At 35.8% G+C, this 22,246-nt stretch overlaps 1 protein-coding gene across 1 annotated transcript in view; it reads left to right on the top strand.

Moving 5' to 3' along the window:
- The window catches only part of CAPRIN1 (cell cycle associated protein 1), a 36,035-nt gene extending 13,828 nt beyond the window's left edge, over positions 1 to 22,207 (top strand). The window contains exons 4-18 of the mRNA XM_087821810.1: positions 2,016 to 2,254; positions 2,344 to 2,426; positions 5,501 to 5,638; positions 5,986 to 6,038; positions 6,117 to 6,203; positions 7,665 to 7,820; positions 7,906 to 8,014; positions 9,869 to 9,930; positions 10,360 to 10,470; positions 10,698 to 10,847; positions 11,767 to 11,917; positions 15,970 to 16,164; positions 16,906 to 17,006; positions 17,383 to 17,446; positions 18,966 to 22,207. Coding sequence (XP_087677936.1) covers positions 2,016 to 2,254; positions 2,344 to 2,426; positions 5,501 to 5,638; positions 5,986 to 6,038; positions 6,117 to 6,203; positions 7,665 to 7,820; positions 7,906 to 8,014; positions 9,869 to 9,930; positions 10,360 to 10,470; positions 10,698 to 10,847; positions 11,767 to 11,917; positions 15,970 to 16,164; positions 16,906 to 17,006; positions 17,383 to 17,446; positions 18,966 to 19,030 — 1,764 coding nt within the window. The 3' untranslated portion in view covers positions 19,031 to 22,207. The remainder of the gene's footprint in view (positions 1 to 2,015; positions 2,255 to 2,343; positions 2,427 to 5,500; positions 5,639 to 5,985; positions 6,039 to 6,116; positions 6,204 to 7,664; positions 7,821 to 7,905; positions 8,015 to 9,868; positions 9,931 to 10,359; positions 10,471 to 10,697; positions 10,848 to 11,766; positions 11,918 to 15,969; positions 16,165 to 16,905; positions 17,007 to 17,382; positions 17,447 to 18,965) is intronic.
- The last annotated feature ends 39 nt before the right edge of the window (positions 22,208 to 22,246 follow it).

Here is a 22,246-nt window from a genome sequence, read left to right on the forward strand (position 1 = left end):
TTATTTTTTATATATTCCTTTATGCTTAATGACCATCTTATAGTTCCATTAACTATTAGAAAATAGGCCTGTTTATGTAGTTGGTAACTGTTCCTTCCTTTAGGGGTCTTGATCCAACAAAGTGGAGTGTTTTTTTCCTCCAAATATCTTTTTTTTTTTTTTTTAATATTTTTATTGATTTCCGAGAGAGGAAGGGAGAGGAGATAGAAACATCAATGATGAGTCATTGATTGGTTGCCTCCTGCACAGCCCCCCCACCCCACCCCCTGCCCGGGATTGAGCCTGAAACCCAGGCATATGCCCTGACCAGGAATCAAATAGTCACCTCCTGGTTTATAGGTTTACTCAACAACTGAGTCACACTGGCCAGGCCCAGACTTTTTTTTTATTTTTATTTTTTTAATAATTTTTATTGATTTCAGAGAGAGAAAGGGAGAGGGAAAGATAGAAACATCAGTGATGAGAAAGTCATTGATCGGTTGTCTCCTGCTGGGGATCAAACCTGCAATCAGGACATGTGCCGTGACCAGGAATCCAACCATGATCTCCTGGATCCTAGGTTGATGCTCAACTGCTGAACCACGCCTGGCCAGGCTTAAACACCTTTTTTGTTCGGCATTCAAGAGCTTTTTAAAACCTAATTCTAGCCTACTTGTTCTATTTTTCATATTCTTCCCTACTTGAACTTCTCAACTCATCTAATGTGGCTTGCTTTCTTTTTCTTTCTTTCTTGATTTCCTTTCACATTCCTGCCTCTCTTCCTATAATGTTTCCTGCCTCTGGCTACCTATAAAGACCTCTCCTTACCCTAAAATCACACTCCCCCAATAAGATTGAAAGCTCATCCGTCTTTGGAGTAGATGTTACTTTTTCTCCTTGAAAGCTATCATTCCACCTTAGCTTAAGAGATCTCATCTTTCTGTTCATGTATGCTATTTTTTGCCACCTGTTGCTAGGATATTTAATCTACTACCCTCTCTGCTGCCATTATAAATTTGTCTTATTACAACCTTCTTTATTCCTTCCAGGCCTCTCCTATTTCTCTCTTTATTATATGTTTTATTTGTCCTTATTTTGGTTTTCTCTCTTTCAAGTTATTAGTGAGTCTAGAGAAAGGGGAGAATGTGGGAAGGAAAACACTGTCCTGGCTCTTGAAAAGACTGACTTTTCTTTGACCCTGCACTGATGCTATACGTGAGAAAAGAGAAATATTTTGAGTTTGGCTGATGCTCTCCCTTCAACCTCCCCAGGGGAAAAAAAAAGTGTAGCAGAGAGAAAATAGTGGGAAAAATACATTCTTATTTAGCTTTTATCTGTCTTTTACTACCACCTTCTTTTTCTCTGCTAGTATCCGCTTATTCATAAAAATGAATCAGTTTTAGTCACTATTTTCAATATATTGGAATGCCTTTACCAGCAGTGGGTTTTTTGAGTGGAAGTAACAGTAATGGGTTTTGACATTTATTTGCTAGTCAGTAATGGGTACTTAGAACTTTGGATCATTTTTCCATAGAGAAGATATAGTTAAGGTGTTTTGTTGTGGTGGTTAGGTTTCTTTTTTAACTGACCCAGGGCCTTAATTAAAAAAGTTTTTTTAATTGTTATTTTTATTATGGAAAATTTTAAAACTAAAACATATAATGAACCCCCATGTATCCATATCTATCTTCTATACTTACTATCCCCTGGGCAATCATATTTGATATACCGTCGCCTACTTCCCTACTCCCTGTCTGATGGATTATTATGAAGCAAATCCCAGCTATATCATTTCATTGGTAACATTTCAGTAGTATAATACCTTCTAGGGAAAGATGTGTTCTGAATTTCTAACAGCTGTTTAAAATAGATCGTGTATTAAACTCTCTTTGTAAGTTGGGAATTACCCTTTTATGTATTGGGGTCACATATATAATTCACTGAGTGAAATGTGTCTTATTTACATTGGGCCTGAAATTGATTGAACTGAGTTTTTAAAACTTACTTTGATGTCTTATATTTATATTCTTATGCAGATTCAGAAAACAATAAAGAAAACAGCACGACGGGAGCAGCTTATGAGGGAAGAAGCTGAACAAAAACGCTTAAAAACTGTACTTGAGCTGCAGTATGTTTTGGACAAATTGGGAGATGAAGAAGTGCGAACTGACCTGAAACAGGGTTTGAATGGCGTGCCAATATTGTCTGAAGAGGAATTGTCATTGTTGGATGAATTCTACAAGTTAGCAGACCCTGAACGGGACATGAGCTTGAGGTATATTGGTATTTGATAATAGAAACTTCTAAATGTTGCCTTAAGTTGACAGTTGAAAGGTAATTAATTAGCTATTTAATTATCATAAGGTTGAATGAACAGTATGAACGTGCCTCCATTCATCTGTGGGACTTGCTGGAAGGCAAAGAAAAACCTGTATGTGGAACAACCTGTGAGTATCACTGACACCTTATGATTTTGTAACTAAGAATCTTTAAAAATTAGTTTCCTACTTAAGAGTAGTAGTAGTAGTAATTGAAATTTTAGAACCATATAAATATCCATTGCTTGCTTTTTTATTTCATGTTTGATTTTTTTTTTTTTTTTTTGCTTTTTTTCTTGTTGCCAGGAAGTCAAGCACCAGGAACAACCAACCAAAAATCTATAAAGATGGTTGTCCAAACTTAAAATGGTTTTGTTTATAACTTACTCTACTTGAAGTGGACAGATTAACACCAAATTTACCTTCTAGTTTTTGGTGTATTAGTTGGGGACTGGTTTTTCCTTATAGCTAAAATTTTGTGAAAGTATTTACTGAATTTCATATGGTCATTGCCTTAGTCTTTAATTTTTCTTACACTTTTGCTAATTTGGGGACATTCTTTTTTTCTGTTTTTTTTTTTTTTTTTTTTACATTTTATTTATTTTTTAATTAAAAAAATATCTTTATTGATTTCAGAGAGAGGAAGGAAGAGGGAGAGAGAGAGAGAAACATCAATGATGAGAGAGTCATTGATTTGGCTGCCTCTTGCATGCCCCCAGCTGGGGATTGAGCCCACAACCTGGCATGTGTCCTGACTGGGAATCGAACCATGATCTCCTGGATCCTAGGACAACGCTCAACCCTTGAGCCATGCCTGACTGGTTTTTTTCTGTATTTTTTAAAAGGTGCTGGTATCTATTCCTATTTTCTATATGTGAGCTCCTTAACCTGAAATAATCCAGTTGTATGTTTTTTTTGTTTTTTTTAAAGGGACATTGAAGTTTCACTAACTCAGTTAATTAGGAATTTTAGGTTTTTAACCCTTTAGTAAATCAGGGAATAACTCCTTATCTTGACTATTTATAAAGTTGATTTAGCCAAGAAGAGTTTTGAACATATCAAGGTAAAACTATCTGTTCATACCTTGTTTTTAGCTATTGGGTTGAAAAGATACTAAATTGGGTTGTATGTTTTAATTGGCAGAACAGTGTGATACAATTTGTTGTATATTTGCTTTTTTAAGGAAACGTGTAAAGTCACGTATGAGGAACCAATCCTTTTATATTTTTTCATGTAAGAAATAACTCTTGGTTTGTTAACTTGTGTTGTCTGTATTTCTTTATAAAAAATCTTTTTGGCTTCTTGATTTTAGTTTTGCTATAAGTGTGTACTGAATTTACCACTTGAAGTTTGGAAAGTAATTGACATGTGTGCATAAACTTGTTAGCTTGAAAAAGTAGTTTTAGGTCAAGCCTGATTAAATTTTCATGAGCATTATTGAGGCGTGACAAGGGTTAAGCGTCTAACCATGTATATTGTTTTGGTGTTATTTTCTACCCAATCTTGTTCCTGCGTCTTAAGATCTTGTCTTTATCTATAGCTAATGGAAAGCTACTAATGTACTCAACGCTAGGGTTTTTTTTGTGTGTGTTTTTTTTTTTTGTTTTGTTTTTTAATCCTTACCTGAGGCTATGCTTCTTATTGATATTTTTGGAGCAATGTGGGGGAGAAAAACATCAGTGTGAGTCAGGGATTGAACCTGCAACCTAGGTATGTGCCCTGACCGGGAATTGAACCCACAACCTTTTGGTATACTGGATGATGCTCCAACCGAGCTGTCCGGCCAGGGCATTAGTGTTTTTATATGCATTCAGTTTTATTGTATTTCATTTTTTTAAAATAAATAGTTCCAAGTCACAGATTTCTGAAGTGTGGAGGAAGGAATACATATGAAGTGCTCAGAATTCAAATTATTGTTAATAGGATTAATTTTATTATTATGAAATTTGAAATAATATGGTTCCTGAAGTTTTATTTCTGTAGCGTGTGACCTACTAAGGAATAGCCTTACCCTACATTTGCTATATGAGGCCAGGAAATTGAGATTTTAGTTCTTTTTTTTAAAAATATATCTTTATTGATTTCAGAGAGAGGAAGGAAGAGGGAGAGAGAGATAGAAACATCAATGATGGGAGAGTCATTGATCGGTTGCCTCCTGCATACCCCCTACTGGGGATCGAACCTGAAACCCGGGCATGTTCCCTGACCGGGAATCGAACCATAATCTCCTGGATCCTAGGCCGATGCTCAACTGCTGAGCCACACCCGACTGGGCAAGATTTTAATTCTTGACACACACCTTTGCCTGCAGCCCTGCCCTCCTCATATCCTAGTGTATGGAATTGTGACAATTTTTTATTTGCCTTTCAAATATCGTGTATCTGTCTACTTTTCTTTCTCTTTTACTTTCTCCCTTTCTCTTGTCTAATGCAGTCTTCTAACTGAATCCCCCTTGTCCCTCGTTAAAATCTCTTAATGGTTTTATTTTAATTACATTTAGTATACATGTGTCCTAAATTTTAAGACCTTGCGTTGATATGACCCTTACCAGTCTCTCCAGACTCAAATTTCCTTACGCTTTTTCTTACTCCCTGTGCTTCATCCACAGTGCATACTTTCATTCTTTTGTATTTGGCACCCTTCTTCTTGAACAGGGCTTTGTAAATGCTGTTGCCTCTGCCTTGAAACACTTCTCTGTCTACTGCTCATCTTCCAGATCTCAGCTCTTGCAGCACTTACATCAGGAAAGCTTCTCGTGGTTTCTCCCTGACTAGGTCCAATCCATTGTACTTCTGTGTAGTACTTTTCACACATGTACTTTTACTGTTTTTGTGAGTATTTGATAACTCTTCTCTGTTCGCCTATAAGCTTAGGTAGGGCAGATACTGTATCTTTTTGTAGCTCCAGTGCCTAGCACAGTGCCTAACATTTATTTAGTTAGGTGCTATGTTGAATGAATATATGATAATTGTCAACTTTTTTTTTTGAAGTAACTTAAAATACATAAAGATAAAATTTAATACAAATAGGTTCTTTTTGTTCCCTATTCTGTAATACATTTCTGTTCTTGATGGGATTTAATGTTTTTATATGTTTTAGTAACAGTTGATGAGGTTTTCTTCTTAAAATGTTTGGTATGATGTTGAATCTTAAGCCAGGCATCCTCAGCTAGTTTAACATTATAATTCATATTCTATTTTTAGATAAAGCTCTAAAGGAAATTGTTGAGCGTGTTTTCCAGTCAAACTACTTCGATAGCACCCACAACCATCAGAATGGGCTATGTGAGGAAGAAGAGGCAGCCTCAGTACCTACTGTTGAAGACCAGGTAGCTGAAGCTGGTGAGTACTTAGGTGGAGTGAGCTTTAGTTTACTGTCCTGGTTTTACTTTCCTTTGCCATCAGCATAATCTGTATGCTGCTTTATAATATTACTTCTAAGAATGGAGAGAAGTTTTAACATAGTAGCTCTTAATTGGCATTATATTTGATCCAGAATAACTATATTGAAACGGAAGTAATTTATTCTGGAATAAATGGTAAAGAAAGCTCTTTCTAAATATATTATTGTAAGAATGACAAAATGCAGAAACTTACTGTTAACTATAACTTTGTAAATAAATTAAGACTGGTGGCACACTGTTAAAAAAGATTTCTTAGCTCTTTCTTACTACTTTTTAACCTCTTAGAACCTGAGCCAGCAGAGGAATACACTGAGCAAAGTGAAGTTGAATCAACAGAGGTATGATTTCTTATTTAATGTTGGCTTTCCTTTTCTGCCTTCCAAACAGAAGTCTCAAACATTTACTTTGCTTTGCAGTATGTAAATAGACAATTTATGGCTGAAACACAGTTCAGCAGTGGTGAAAAGGAGCAGGTAGATGAGTGGACAGTTGAAACAGTCGAGGTAAGAATTCTCTGTTGCAAGGTTGATGTTTTTTGTCTTTAATTAGTAATTTTTATGTCTCCTAAGAACAAATTAAGATAGTCTATTAGTACATTTATTAAAATAAACTCAATTCACAAGACTTAGGTTTAAAAGGTGATTTGTTTATCCCTGTGGAGGTTTAATAAAAAAAGAAATTATAACCATGTATAACTTAGGGTTAATGTGTTAAAGTATATGACTTGTTATTAGGTTGTTCTATACAAACCTGGGTTCCCACATGGATAGCCTTTAGAAAAATCCCACTTATAGGGGCTATATTGGAATGTCATCTTAGACTCTTCTTCACCCTAAGGCTGTTTGGTTACCAGGCTCTATTATCTCAATTTTCCTTATAAAGGAAGGTTATGACTTGCTCAAGCTCAACAGGTCTGACTTGCCCAGGCTTAAAAAGCCAAGCAGAAGAACATAAATTTTTTTTTTTATTCTCACCTGAGGATATGTTTATTGATTTTGTTTTTTTAGAGAGAGAGGAAGAGGGGGAGAGAAAGGGAGGGAAAGAGAATCATCATTATGAGAGAGAAATTCATTGCCTCTTGCAAGCCCCCCCCCCCCCCCGACGGAATCGAACCTGCAACCTTTTGGTGCACAGGACAACACTCCAACCAGTTGAGCCCACGTGGCCAGGGCAGAATATAAATTTGATGTAATAAAAATTAGTGAGTTTTTCCAGCAGAGCAGGGAATTATTAAAAAAGATAATCAGGAGAAATTATTCTTTTTTAAAAAAAAATATGTCTTTATTGATTTTATAGAGAGGAAAGGAGAGGGATAGGAACATCAATGATGAGAGAGTTATTGATCGACTGCCTCCTGCACGCCCCCGACTGGGGATCGAGCCCGCAACCCAGGCATGTGCCCTGACTGGGAATCAACCCCGATTGCCTGGGTCCTGGATCGATGCTCAACCGCTGAGCCACGCCCGCCTGGCAGGAGAGATTATTAAAGCTAGGAAAAAGCTTTGGTTTTTGTAGCAGTTATTGGTAGAGAGGATGGAACAATAGGAACTCAAAGCTTGATAATAATAGCTAACATTTCTTGAGTGCCGACTATACATTAGGTACTGAGATAGATACATATTTAATATAGATATATAGATTTACTTTGTAGAAGGCTAAACAGTTTAAGCAAAATACATGATTTTAGGAAGTAAACAATACAGTCTATAAAGTAATTCTGAAATGCTACAGGGTGATCTTGTAGAATTGATAACACTTTAGAATTATAGCATTGATCAGAATGTTAAACTTGACACAATTGTGGTGAATTTGAATAACTACATTAAAGTCTACTATTCTGTTTACAGTATAGATAGCATAAGTAATTTAGGGACCTGTCATGATGGTAATGAATGGAGCTCTTTCATTCTACCAATCTACTCCCCTCTCCTCTCCTCCCTTACCCTCCCCTCCTCCCACTTTAGGTGGTAAATTCACTCCAGCAGCAACCTCAGGCTGCATCTCCTTCAGTACCAGAGCCCCATTCTTTGACACCAGTGGCTCAGGCAGACCCCCTTGTGAGAAGACAGCGAGTACAGGACCTTATGGCACAAATGCAGGGGCCTTATAATTTCATACAGGTATGTGCAGTTTAATTAAACACTGTAACAGGATGTTTAAGTGTTTACATTATTTAACTTAATTCCATTATATACTAACTTGTAGGACTCAATGCTGGATTTTGAAAACCAGACACTTGATCCTGCTATTGTGTCTGCGCAGCCTATGAATCCAACACAAAACATGGACATGCCCCAACTGGTTTGCCCTCCAGGTTAGTAATAGTATATTTTTATGTGAGAAGTAAACGTAGGGCCAATGCTTTCAGGTTTTGTAAAGTTTGTAAAATTAATTTTCTTTCTTTTATTGCTTGCTTAACTTTTAGATCTACCTTTTAATTTGATAAGAAACATTGGTTTTTCCTATAATATAAATAACTAGTTCTATAATTTTTTGTAATTTCTTATTGGTTTACACATATAGAAAAGTACACACAAATGTACATTTTGACAAGTTTTCACAAACTGAACACACCAGCATTCAAAAACAGAACATTATCAGTACCCAGAAGCCTATTTTTGTTGCCTTTCTGTCACTGGTTACCCTCTCCCCCAGTCCCCTGGTAATTACTTCCTCACTTACAAAACTACAGACCATTTTTTTCTGTTTCTGTAATTTATATAAATGAAATTTTGTTTGGCTTTTTAAATGTCAAAATTAATCTAGGAATAAAAATAATAGGTCTTTTTCTGAAGGATGCTTGCAGCTTTTTATTACCTAAATAAAACATTACCTAAATAAAAGTGAGATTTAACAGTCAAGTGGGTAAGGGAATGCTGAAGAAGAAAGGGAAAGTAGATAAGACAGTTGAAGCTTCAAACTCTTATTGGTCTTAACACCATTATTTGAAATAGCAGCACTAAGTAGAACTGGTGCCTTGTATTTGGGTTAAGTGTATCATTAGTAATTTTGAACCTTGTTTTTCCCCCCAGAACATGACAGCATTAAGGGCACAAAAGTGGAATTATGCAAAGTAACACATGTAATGTATAATTTTAAATGTCATAAAAGGAGTTGCTGAGTGAAAGCATGTTTAATGATAGAGTTAATCTGGTAATGTAGTTAGGATTTTTTCAAAGTAAAAGGAGCTCCTCTTTGTCACATCTCTACCAAGAGTTAGAAAACAGATCAGAGTTAGGCCTTCTAGAAAGGAATCAGACTTTAGCGTTCATTTTCTGAACTCTACCAGAGGAATAAACTATATAGTTTTCTTAGCTGGTTAAGTTGTGCTAACAGCACTGAGATAACTCAGGTAAACCCTTTGTCCATTAGACACTTCAGTATAAATAGGCAATTCTAAATAACTAACCAAAGATCCTGTATTTTTTATTTTATTTATTTAAATATGTTTCCATTGATATTTTTAGGGGCGGGGGGAGAGGGACAAAAATATCGATTGGCTGCCTCCTGCACACCCACTACTAGGGATTGAGCCCACTACTCAGGCATGTGGCCTGACCCAGATCAAACAGGTGACCTCTGGGTGTTCCAGATGGTGCCCAACCAACTGAGCCACATGGCCAGGGAGAAGTCCTGTGTTTTTGATTATCTAATTTAACCATGGCTGGGAGAGGAGTGGAAGGATGGTGGAGCTGGGAGTAATATGCACACTGAGTCAAATACAGGCTTTTTAAAAATATATTTACATTTTTTTGTATGGAAACATTTGAGATTATACTGAAGCTTGATAATGTTAAAATATTACTGAATATTATCTATGGTCTTAAGAGTAATGCTACTTTATACTTGTTGCTTTAGAAGGCATTTTCTTGGATAACACTGGTATTGATTCTTATCTGTTCTGCCCTCTTATCACTTTGTTAGTACTTTATCACTAACATCTTTACCTTTGCAAAACACAAAAAGCAGTTTTGACAGTTGATTAATAATTACTACCAGTAAACACAATGCTCACTTGAAAGCTAAAACTCAGTGTATTTTCATGATGGCTAAAAGGTTTATTTAGGATTTGGCTATAGAAACTTGCATTTTGCTACCAAGTAAAAGGTACTTAGACATCTCTGAAGAAATTTGATTTTGTATAACTATTTTTTTGGTGATTTTGCAGTTCATTCTGAATCTAGACTTGCTCAACCTAACCAAGTTCCTGTACAACCAGAAGCTACACAGGTATGAGTGATAGAAATATTTCTGCAGGCTTGTTTTTGGTCAGTTCTTGGGTCACTTTCTTTCTTAGCTTATGAAAGTCAGGTATGAATTTGATCAGTGTCCAAATCTGGCATGTGTTTACATTTATTTTTCTTGTGATATTTAAAAAATTTTAAAAATTCTTGTGTTTTATAATAGTTTATTATAATGAAGAAGCTTTTAGACATAATTCTAAAGTTTAGTATAGATATTACCATTTTAGAAGCATTTGTGGGGAACTTTATACTTGGACTAGTGTTTACTTAACTTTGAGCTTTAATAACATATGTGTTTTTTTCAGTTGTTAGGTTTTGTAGTCTCTTTAACAGGCACATCTATTTTTTTTAGCCTTGTACGTGTTAGAGTTGATTTATAACAGAAAGATGCTTTGATTTCTTTACTTCTGTGTAGGTTCCTTTGGTTTCATCCACAAGTGAGGGATATACAGCATCTCAACCCTTGTACCAGCCTTCTCATGCTACAGAGCAACGACCACAAAAGGAACCAATCGACCAGATTCAGGCAAGTTCTGTTACCCAGGTTATGTAGACTTGATGAGGTGCTTATTCATTAATTGGGCAGAGGTAAATTACTATTAATATAGTGACTCTTCTTTTTGGACCTAATACATTCACTACAGTATTTTTATTTCATTAAATAGTTGAGCTTGTTAATCCACATATGGATAGTAGCCTTGGCTAATTAAGTTTAGTTTATCATTAAAGTGCATCTATTCCCTTTGTGTTTAGGCAACAATCTCTTTAAATGCAGACCAGACTACAGCTTCATCATCCCTTCCTGCTGCTTCTCAGCCCCAAGTGTTCCAGGCTGGGACAAGCAAACCTTTACATAGCAGTGGAATCAATGTAAATGCAGCTCCATTCCAGTCCATGCAAACGGTAGGCAAATTAATTCAACTAACATTGTGTGCCTAGTGTGTACTATTATCATGCTAGAGTTTTAAGGAAAAGTCTTCATTTAACTTTGTGCTTGTGTCTCCATCTACCCTAACTGTAGGATGTATTTAATTGAATCTAAACTCTGATTTTCTTGCTTTCAGAGCTAGATTTGAGTCTTAGGAGTTATGTGATCACATCTTGTTTTATAGTTGCACCGTTTTGATTTGATTAACAAAATTTTAAACATGCAGAGAAGTAGACCAATATAATATCCATACATAAACGTTACCTACTTTTAATAATTATTTACATTTTGCTACATTTGCTTAATCATTTACTTTACTGAAATATATTTCAAAGTAAATTTCAGACATAATTATACTTCACCCTGGTTATTCAGTAAGCATCTCTAAATTGTGGAGTTTCTAGAAAATAATGATAATGGAAGTACTATAATCAGTGGGATATGGTTAAAACATTGCTCACAGGAAAGTTCATAGAGTTAAATACTTAAATATTAACTTGTGTTTTAAAAAATCAATAAAAATAAAATAATTGAAGTAAATAGTCAACTCATAGTTCAAGTTTATAGAATTAATCTGTAAGTGATATTGTGTCAGGGGTTTGCATCTTTTATAAAGATTTCTCATTTATAATAGCATTTCCAAGGCTGCTGATTATGTTTCCTTAGGCTTTTTTAAATCCCCACTCGTAATACTCTGCTTTGAGTGCTGTATGGTATATATATTTTTTCCCACACTGAAGTGCATTAATTGAGGGATTTGTGTGTGCGATGTTTGAGACTTTCCTGTAAGGCTCTTTTTTACATTTGAGGTAAAACCAGCATTGAAGTCTGCCATGTTAAAAGTAGGGAAGTTATTAGCATAACAGGATGGACTAATCATTTATTTACTTACAGGTGTTCAATATGAATGCCCCAGTTCCTCCTGTTAATGAACCAGAAACTTTAAAACAGCAGAATCAGTACCAGGCCAGTTATAACCAGAGCTTTTCCAGTCAGCCTCACCAAGTAGAACAAACAGAGCTTCAGCAAGAACAGCTTCAAACAGGTAGGATAACCAGTGTCACCTCCTTGGCTGCTTGCTTTACAACAGCGTTAGGATAGTTTAAACTTTAGATGGCCGTCTCTAAGGATTCTTGTTTCAGTATTAGACCTTATGAATTTTGCATCGCTAATCCTGAGTTAAATTGAGTATATATTTGCTGTATGTGAATAACGTGCAATTTTTAGTGGTCTTATACCCATTTTCCTTTGGTCAGTGAGCTTGCATATCTTTTTTATTATATGATTTTAGTGGAATTAAACTTGTTATGATCAATTTTGATCAATTTATGATCAATTTTGCTTTTAGCTGCTAATTTATTGAAGCCTGCTGGCATAATACTTGGCATTCAGTTAAAAAGTTAGGAAGCAGTAAGGAGTTGGTGTGGCTACATTTGGTGTGGACTAGGTTGAAACAAAAGTCCTTGTTGGAAAGTATGGTTGTAATTTAGCCAGTTATACCCGTCACAGTAATAAAGTAGATAGAGATATTTTAGATTTCTTAGATTTGTAACACATGAAATATCTTTTTTAGGCCTTTGGTTATTTAATTCCTAGGAGTTTAATTGGAATCCCACAACAAATTAGCAAACCCTGCTAAAACCATAGGAGTTATTACTTTGATTTTATCAGACTGATTTAAGTAACTATGAAATTTTTTTAATAGACCTGGATCAGCATTGTAGATTTTTCAGTAATAATTTCTTACATATATCTGTAGGTACTCATTACTAATCAGGGAGATTAAATCAGCCATAATATGATAGAAAATTTGTCAGTTATGCTGTGTGTGCTCAGCTTCTGAATAACTGGGCTTCTTGCTCTCAGGCTCCTTTAATTATTTCATTGCCATGTACTCATAAGTTGGTTGTGGAACAGGTAAATTTGGGGCCTTTATACATTGTGCTGACATGCTTGCTATTTTTTTCAGGTGGTATGATGAAATTAAAAGTAATTACTATATATCATTTGACTTGGTTAATTTTACCCTTTGTGCCAGTTAGTTTCAAACTGTCTTGCTCTTATATTCTACTTGACTCCACTAATTGGCTGTGAAGCACTTGAGCTAGCTAGATAAACTTTTGTTACCATTTTATTTTTTAAATATGTCTCTTGATTTCAGAAAGAGGAAGGGGGAGGGAGGGGGAGAGAGAGAGAGAGAAACATACATCAGTTAAGAGTCATTGATCGGCTGTCTCTTGCACGCCCCCTACTGGGGATCAAAGCCTACAACCCCGGGCGTGTGCCCTGACTGGGAATTGAACCGAAATCTGGATCATAGGTCGATGATCAACCATGGAGCAACACTGGCTGGGCTTTTCTTACCATTTTAAAATAATATGTTATTTATAAAGATTAACTTCATAACATTTACCGATATTTTCAATTAAAAAAAAAAGTAAAATCAGCGCATATACTTGGCTTATTCTAGGCAATCATCATCTCTTATTTGGACTATTACAGTTATCTCTCTTTTTTTTTTCTTCTAATCCTCACCTGAGGATATTTTTTCCATTGCTTTTCAGAGAGAGTGGAAGGGAGAGAGAAAAACATCCATGTGAGAGAGACACATCGATTGGTTGCCTTCTGCACTCGCCCTGAACGGGGCTGGGGATCCAGCCTGCAACTGAGGTACATGCCCTTGGTCAGATTTGAACCCAGGACCCTTCAGTCCTGGGCCAGTGCTCTAGCTACTGAGCAAAATTGGCTAGGGCTGCAGTTACCTCTTTTTGACTTATTTTAGCCCAGGCTGTTCTCCACACAGTAGCCAGGGTGATTATTTTAAAATGTAAATCAGATGTCTTGCTCTTGTTCAAAAGCTTCCAGTGAATCCCCATTTTATTTAGAAAAGAAATCAAAGTCCTTACCTTGGTTTATAAGATTCTATATGATCTGGTCCCTGCCTTTATCCTGTTGTGTCTTTTTTATATATCCTATTTCCTTTCATACCAGCCATAAACACAGCAGGTTCTCTGCTCTCATGGCCTGTGCTTTCTTCCTATTTGCCCAAAACTTTCTTCCACCAATGTTTGTTTTGCATGACTTTGTTTCTTGACTTTTTTTTAGGTTTGTGCTCAGATATCACCTTACAGAGACCTCCCTTTATCACCCTGTCTAAATATATTGTACTCACTTTGGTCACTCATTTATCCTACTGTGGTTTATTCCTTATCACTGGTTACCTGATACAATATAGATGTTTTCACTCATAAGTATTTTATTCACTTACTATCTCTCATTATTAAAATGTCCATCTGGGCAACGATTGTGTGTTGGTAACTGATGCATCCCTGATGTCTAGAACATGCTTGGCATGTTGAGGGCACTCTGATAGTTGTTGAACAAATCAGTGTGTCCCATCATTCCAGAAGTTTTGTTTAACTTGATTAAAGGAAAAAGGGGATTCTGGTATTTTTAAATAAAGATCACACCTTAATTGTTTTGCTTTGAGTTTCTTGCAGTGAGATTTGACCAACATTAATTTTTTTTAACTTTATTTTTTTAATATGTTTATTGATTTCAGAGGGAGGAAGGGAGAGGGGGAGAGAGAGATAGAAACATCAAAGATGAGAGTCATTGATCGGCTGCCTCCTGCATGCCCCCCACTGGGGGTCGAGCCCACAACCCGGGCATGTGCCCTGACCGGGAATCGAACCACGATCTCCTGGATCATAGGTCGATGCTTAACCGCTGAGCCACGCCGGCCAGGCCCAACATTAATTCTTAGTCATAAAAAGTGAGTCGACAATTCGGTTCTTTTGACTATCTACATGTATACAAATGAATCTTTTTAGATAGAAAATATTACTTGTACTGGTGATATTTGCTTGTAATTTTAAATTTTGGGAATGTAATAAAAGGTAATTTATGTAGAAAGATCACATTGTGGATCGTGTGTTTGGTTCATTACATAGTTGAAAAAGGAGTCATGACCCCTTCTCTTCCTAGACATCCTCTAGATTTTTTATTGCAAAATAGCATTCCAAGAACTAATGAATGTACTTGGGGTTTCTTGCAGATATAAAATAGGTCAGGTAAAGATTTTTGAGAGTCATACCACCTTTCCTCTCTGCCCAATTATGGGAGATTTGGGCTGGCTAGAGGCTGCTGACTGTTTTTGTTCCTGGAGTGTAGATCTTCCTGTGGCCTCTACCTTCCTCACCTCCTAAAGGTCCAGTTAGCACCCCATCTCCCCCCCCCCCCATGAATTATGAGCATTGGTATAATACCATATATGTACCTTGGTATTTAATTTTTGAAGGTTTCGAGATTCACCATTGTGAAAGGGAGGAAAGTGGGTGCAAGGTAGTAGGCCTTCTAGGACTTTCCTTTCACTTTACCTGGCTGCATGCTAGTATATCATTTAACTGTCTTCAAAATTGGCTGTATTCAGAAGTACTTATAATGAAACAGGAATTAAAGCAGGGTATAAGTTGAAGGCTTTCGCTGGTTTATCTTTTTAATTGACTGAATATTGTACCATATAGCTGCTTAGCTATGGGAACATGGTTTTACATGTTTTCACTAAATATTGAGGGAGATTTAAAAGAATAAGCAAGCTTCAATTACTAAGGAACTTTATAATGAAAATAAATAATTAAATGGTATAAAATGGTAATTTTACTGTTTCAGTATGTCAACTCCTTTGAATTATTTTTGATCTCGTGCTGCAAATAGGCAGATGCCTCTCAGATGTTTAATAATACAGCCTTTCAGATCATTTGGAAGGATAGAATTGTGTGCTGTCTCACAATTGCGTGCTTTCAAAAATTTAGTATTGTTGGAGATTTTTATTCCACTGTAAGAGAAAGGCAGGGACTTATTAATGTGTGGTTTTCCCTATAGTTAATATGAAAATTTAAAGACAGAATTAAACTTTGAGGTGATTGTATAAGACACGTCTTAAATCAAAAAGCATAGGGGGAGAACAAATTGTAATGAGCTGTGTGTAGTGTGTGTGTCTATATATACGTGTGTGTGTGTGTCTACATATATATATATATATGTAGACACACATACACACACATATACATATATGGTTCTTTTTCTCTATTATAGTGGTTGGCACTTACCATGGTTCCCAGGACCAGCCCCATCAAGTGACTGGTAACCACCAGCAGCCTCCTCAGCAGAACACTGGATTTCCTCGTAGCAGTCAGCCCTATTACAACAGTCGTGGTGTGTCTCGTGGAGGCTCTCGTGGTGCTAGAGGCTTGATGAATGGATACAGGGGCCCTGCTAATGGATTTAGAGGTAAAAACAAACAACACTTAAGTTCATGTCCTTTTCTGATTTGTAAAATATATAGAAACATGTCATGTTTTGGTAAAGATATGTATCTCTCTGCATTATACTCTTATGTACAATTTAACCATTTTTAAAAATATATATATCTTTATTGATTTCAGAGAGAGGAAGGGAGAGGGAGAGAGAGAGAGATAGAAACATCAGTGATGAGAGAGCCATTGATCACTGCAACCTGCAACCCAGGCATGTGCCCTGACCGGAAATGGAACCCAGATCTCCTGGATCCTAGGTCAATGCTCAACCGCTGAGCCATGCCTGGCTGGGCTTTTTTTTTTTTTTTTTTTAAATCTATCTTTGTTGATTTCAGAGAGAGGGGGAGGGAGAGTTAGAAACATTTTTGTGTATTTTGATAAAGCCATTTAAACCAGTGAGTTTTTTGTATGTGTCAAATCCATGCCTACCATTGTTCTCTAAGGGATAATTGTTTGCTATACATTATCAAACCTTATGGAGATTTTTTTCGTTTTTGTCATTTCATGTGTGTATGCACATGGATGGGTGAAAATTTCATCTTCTAAGGCAACTAATGCTTATAGAAATACATAAACATATTGGGTCAGGATAGGTAATTAGAAATTAATTTGAATAACTAGCATGGCTTATAATTTTTCAGTTCTTCCCTTGACCCGTAGTAAGTAAAAATTCCGTGTGAAGATAAGAAAATTATTTTCTTGTCCTAAATTTTAGGAGGATATGATGGTTACCGCCCTTCATTCTCTAACACTCCAAACAGTGGTTACACACAGTCTCAATTCAGTGCTCCCCGGGACTACTCTGGCTATCAGCGGGTAAGTAAAGTTGTTTTAAAATATAAACCTGACTGAAATATACCAGTGAAAGTGATTGATGTAGTTACTTGATCGACTTGAGGCTGATTTTATCCCTTTGTACAAGATACTTCATTATGGAGAATGATGACACTTGCTTTTCTTAGTACTCATTATAGGTGCTCATTTGATAGAGTCTGTTAAAGAGCAGAGAAATAAAATGTCTTATTGAAGGTTTTTAAGAATAATAGTACAATTACCAAATAATAGTTATATTGAAATGTCAGAAAATAAGGAATAATTCTATATTCTTCAAGTGTTAGGCAAAGAATATAGATGGCTAAGGATTTAAAAATTACCTTTCCTTCTTTTCAGTACTAACTAGCTTGTCTTTTAGGATGGATATCAGCAGAATTTCAAGCGAGGCTCTGGGCAGAATGGACCACGGGGAGCCCCACGAGGTAATATTTTGTGGTGGTGATCCTAGCTCCTAAGTGGAGCTTCTGTTCTGGCCTTGGAAGAGCTGTTCATAATCTGCATGTAGGTTACATGTTAGGAATACATTGATCATTTCCAGACTTGTTGCTAGGGATTAAATGAAATGCTCTGTTTCTAAAATTTATCTTGAACCCAAATTTAATTTTTTGAATGACTTTCCCTGTTACTATATTCTGTTTCAAAAACTAGAACATTTCTCCTCAGAAAAAAAAAATGTTTTTCCAACTGCAAATTATTTTTCAGGTCCTAAAACCTGCTAAATGTTTTTAGGAAGTACTTACTGAAACATTTTGTAAGACATTTTTGGAATGAGATTGAACATTTATATAAATTTATTATTCCTCTTTTATTTTTGAAACATGCATATTATATTTTAGGGCCAGAGACCCTTTAATGGCCAGATAAGCCATACCATTTAGAGAACCATTTAGAAGTAATAGAACTAATTGAAATTTCAAAGCCTTTTGGACCACTATTCTATAAATACCCAATTATTTCTGACTTTTAAATAAAACCTCCAAATTCCTAAGTAATTGAATTATATTAAAAAAAATTACAGGTTTTAGGAGTTCTTGGTTTTGTCTATTACTGCAGCAAAACTACTTCATACTATTTTGGCAGGAAGTCAACCTATGTAACAATTAGAGGTAGCATTTCATATGATCTGAAGTTCTAAATGGTTCTCTTATTTGAAGGAAGTAAATTGAAAAGGTTTCCTCTAGATGTTGGTCATTACATGTATAAAATGTATATTGAGGAATTTCAAAGTACTTTGATTTTAATGCTAGTAGAAACTGGCCAGCGAAAAGGTGTATTAATTAATGGATCAATGGGAAATTATTGACTTGAAATATCAAAGGATATTTGCATGTGAATGTGGGTTATGTTCTTTTTCACCTTGTAGCATATTCTATGAAAGTTGAGTTGACTGGTAGCTAAAAACCTGTTTTAATAGCATGTAAAAAGTTATTTTATCTGTTACAAGTCATTATATAATTTTCAATGTTATGTAGTTTCTTTTTAACAGTTTAGGTAATAAGGTCTGTTTTTCATTCTGGTGCTTTTATTAATTTTGATAGTATGATGTTACTTACTACTGAAATGTAAGCTAGAGTGTACACTAGAATGTAAGCTCCATGAGAGCAGGTACCTTGTCTGTCTTCACTGCTGTATCTATTTCCAACGCCTGATGACAGTGCCTGGCACATAGTAGGCACTCAATAAATACTTGTTGAATGAATGAATGAATGAGTACTGGTGGAATACTCCATTAGCTCTACTCTTCTTTTAGCTAGAGAACGAGCAAATTGCGCATGACAACTTCCAGGACAGGTGAAACTTGAACACTGAAGAATTGACCTCTTAAACCTAATAATGTGGTGACAAGCTGCCCACATGCTTCTTGACTTCAGATGAAAATCTGCTTGAAGGCAAAACAAATAGTATTTGAAAGAAAAACCAAATGCCATTTTTGTCTTCTAGGTCGTGGAGGGCCCCCAAGACCCAACAGAGGGATGCCGCAAATGAACACTCAGCAAGTGAATTAATCTGATTCACAGGATTATGTTTAATCGCCAAAAACACACTGGCCAGTGTACCATAATATGTTACCAGAAGAGTTATTATCTATTTGTTCTCCCTTTCAGGAAACTTATTGTAAAGGGACTGTTTTCATCCCATAAAGACAGGACTACAATTGTCAGCTTTATATTACCTGGATATGGAAGGAAACTATTTTTACTCTGCATGTTCTGTCCTAAGCGTCATCTTGAGCCTTGCACATGATACTCAGATTCCTCACCCTTGCTTAGGAGTAAAACATAATATACTTTACAGGGTGATAATATCTCCATAGTTAATCGAAGTGGCTTGGAAAAAGCAAGATTGACTTTGACATTGGATAAAATCTACAAATCAGCCCTAGCATTATTCAGTGGTAATTGACAAATATATTTCCCTTGGAAGGAAGATGGAAGGAGGAGTGTGGTTTGGCAGAAAATCTGCATTTCACAGCTTTTCCAGTTAAATCGGAGCACTGAACGTTTAGATGCATACCAAATTACGCATGGGCCCTTAATCACACATACAGGGCTGGCTACTGGCTTTGACACAGCACTATTCATCCTCTGGCCAAATGACTGTGGTTAAAAACACATGTAAATTGCTTAACAGCTAATACTGTATAAGACAAAGCCAAGATGCAAAATTAGGCTTTGATTGGCACTTTTTGAAAAATATGCAACAAATATGGGATGTAATCTGGATGGCCGCTTCTGTACTTAATGTGAAGTATTTAGATAACTTTTGAACACATAACATTTTCTTTGACAATGACTTTGTAAGGATTGGTACTATATATCATTCCTTATGATGCTCATTGTCTCTCACTAATCCTTGGATCTTAATGTATTGTCACCTAAATTGGTACAGGTACTGATGAAAGTCTATAATGGATAATCATAACACTCTTGGTCACATGTTTTCCTGTAGCCTGAAGGTTTTTAAAAGATCAAATGCCTGCTGCTACCACCCTTTTAAATTGCTATCTTTTGAAAAGCACCAGTATGTGTTTTAGATTGATTTCCCTATTTTAGGGAAATGACAGTCAGTAGTTTCAGTTCTGATGGTATAAGCAAAACAAATAAAACATGTTTATAAAAGCTGTATCTTGAAACACTGGTGTTCAACAGCTAGCAGCTTATGTGGTTCACATGCATTGTTACAGATTTTATGGGCATCTCCAGCAGCTGTTTCTATAGTACTTGCACTTATCTTTTGTCTAACCCTAATTGTCCTTTTCTCCTGGAGGTATTTATATTCAAAGTGGTGATTCCTTTCCTTAGATGCATAGGGAGAGTCACAAATTTGATGGAGAGTGACAGTTTAGTAATTTATGTACTCTGTTGGAATATGTGCTAGCAGTTTGAGCACTAGTTCTATGTGCCTGTGAACTTAATGCTGCTTGTCGTTTCCCACTTTGACTTCATGGAGAACTAAGCCCACTTATTAAGCAAAGCCTACTAAGTTAATGATATTTTCTCTGCAGAAATTAAGTTTTGTTTTCAGCCTTTAGCTAAGGAATTTTTCCAGTAGGTGCTCAGCTACTTAAAAAAAACACACAAACATAACACAAAACTATTCTCAAACATTCTTCATTAGACAACTGGAGTTTTTGCTGGTTTTGTAACCTACTAAAGTGGATAGGCGGTTGAACATTCCACATTTAAAAGTTTTGTAGGGTGGTGGGGAAGGGGTGGGGTCTTCAATGTTTATTTTAAAATAAAGTAAGTTCTTGACTTTTCTCGTGTGGTTGTGGTACATCATATTGGAGGGTTATCTGTTTACATTTGCAAATGAGTATTTCTTTTGTTGGCACCTCCCCTTGTGTGCTTTAAATTACATCTGCCTGGGATGTACCACAACCATATGTTAGGTGTATTTTAGAGGGATTAGATAAAATATTTGTGGTTTATTGGGTAATCCCTAGATATGCTTACAATCCTCTATATAAAACTAAGTTTGCTATCTATGTAGAAAATAATTTCATGACATTTACAATCGAAGTTCTTTATAGTGATCTCTATGAATCAGTTCAGAGATGGAATGGGGAGAAACGCTTTCTAGATTTCAAAATTCTATGCATTAGTGCAGATGTGAATGTGTAAAGTGTTTGATTTTTTTTATGTGTGTTTTTTAAAGAATTGTTTCTTTTTGAAGTACTATATATATTTTTGGCATTCTACCACTGCAGTGTAAATGTAAAGCTCTTATGCCTCAATTCAGACTATACAAAGGAGTGCCTCATATGAGGCAGAGAACTTTGTAAAAAGTTCCATTAAGGTCTGAGTCTTGGTCCTAAGTGGTCTGTCTAGTATACCTGTCCTATCTGCAGAAGGCCTTTTGTTTGGTCAAATGCATAGTTGAGCAGAGCTGTAAGGAAATGATTGTTACGTGTCAATGTAGCTTCTACAGCAAGACTCCATACATAAAGAACTTCTGTAAATGTACAAGTATCAGTCATCTCACATATGGATAATGAGACTTCTGTTCTAGCTTTAAGGTAGAATGTCAGATTACCTTGGTGAGGGCAGTTTTATTTTCAGATCCTAATATCCCTAACGAATATGGAAGTTTTTCCTGATCATTGTATCTTGATACTAAAACAAGTATCCTTTAAATATCTTTTAATCATATAGCTTCTGTAGTTCTTTTGGCTTCTATATATGCAACATGGGAGACTTTCCCACTTAAGAAGACATGAGAATGTGTGTTTATTATCAGAAGGCTCAGTAACTGAGGTGCTTGGTTGACAACCAATTTGTAAAATGTAGAAGGTAGTTGAGTAGTCAGCCTTCTAAGTGTTTTAGGAAATTTGTATTCATTTTATTTTCAATAATATATCTAATTAGGGGGAATGGGATACAGGTAAGCACTGAGTTCAAACCATTTAATCTTTAAGTTCCTGAATCCCAACTCACTTGAGTTCTTGTTAAGCACTCTTCAGTTTTGTTGACTAAGTTATATTTAAAAGAGTCAGTGTTGCCCTTGAGCTTATCCCTTCTAAAGAGGTAATGGGGGAAAGAAAACCCTCAGGCAAATGAAAGTAAATTGTTAAGGCTCATCTCTATACTTTTTCCAATTTTGAATTCTGCAAAAATACTGGAAAAGACTAGTGAATGTTTTAATTACATTAGATTAAATCATTAAAATCTGATTCCTTATTATCCTTGAGTGAAGTCTGCTTTAGTTGTATATATCATTCA

Source organism: Miniopterus natalensis, chromosome 11 (genome assembly GCF_054644295.1).
Source record: "Miniopterus natalensis isolate mMinNat1 chromosome 11, mMinNat1.hap1, whole genome shotgun sequence".
NCBI classification, from domain to species: Eukaryota; Metazoa; Chordata; class Mammalia; order Chiroptera; family Miniopteridae; genus Miniopterus; species Miniopterus natalensis.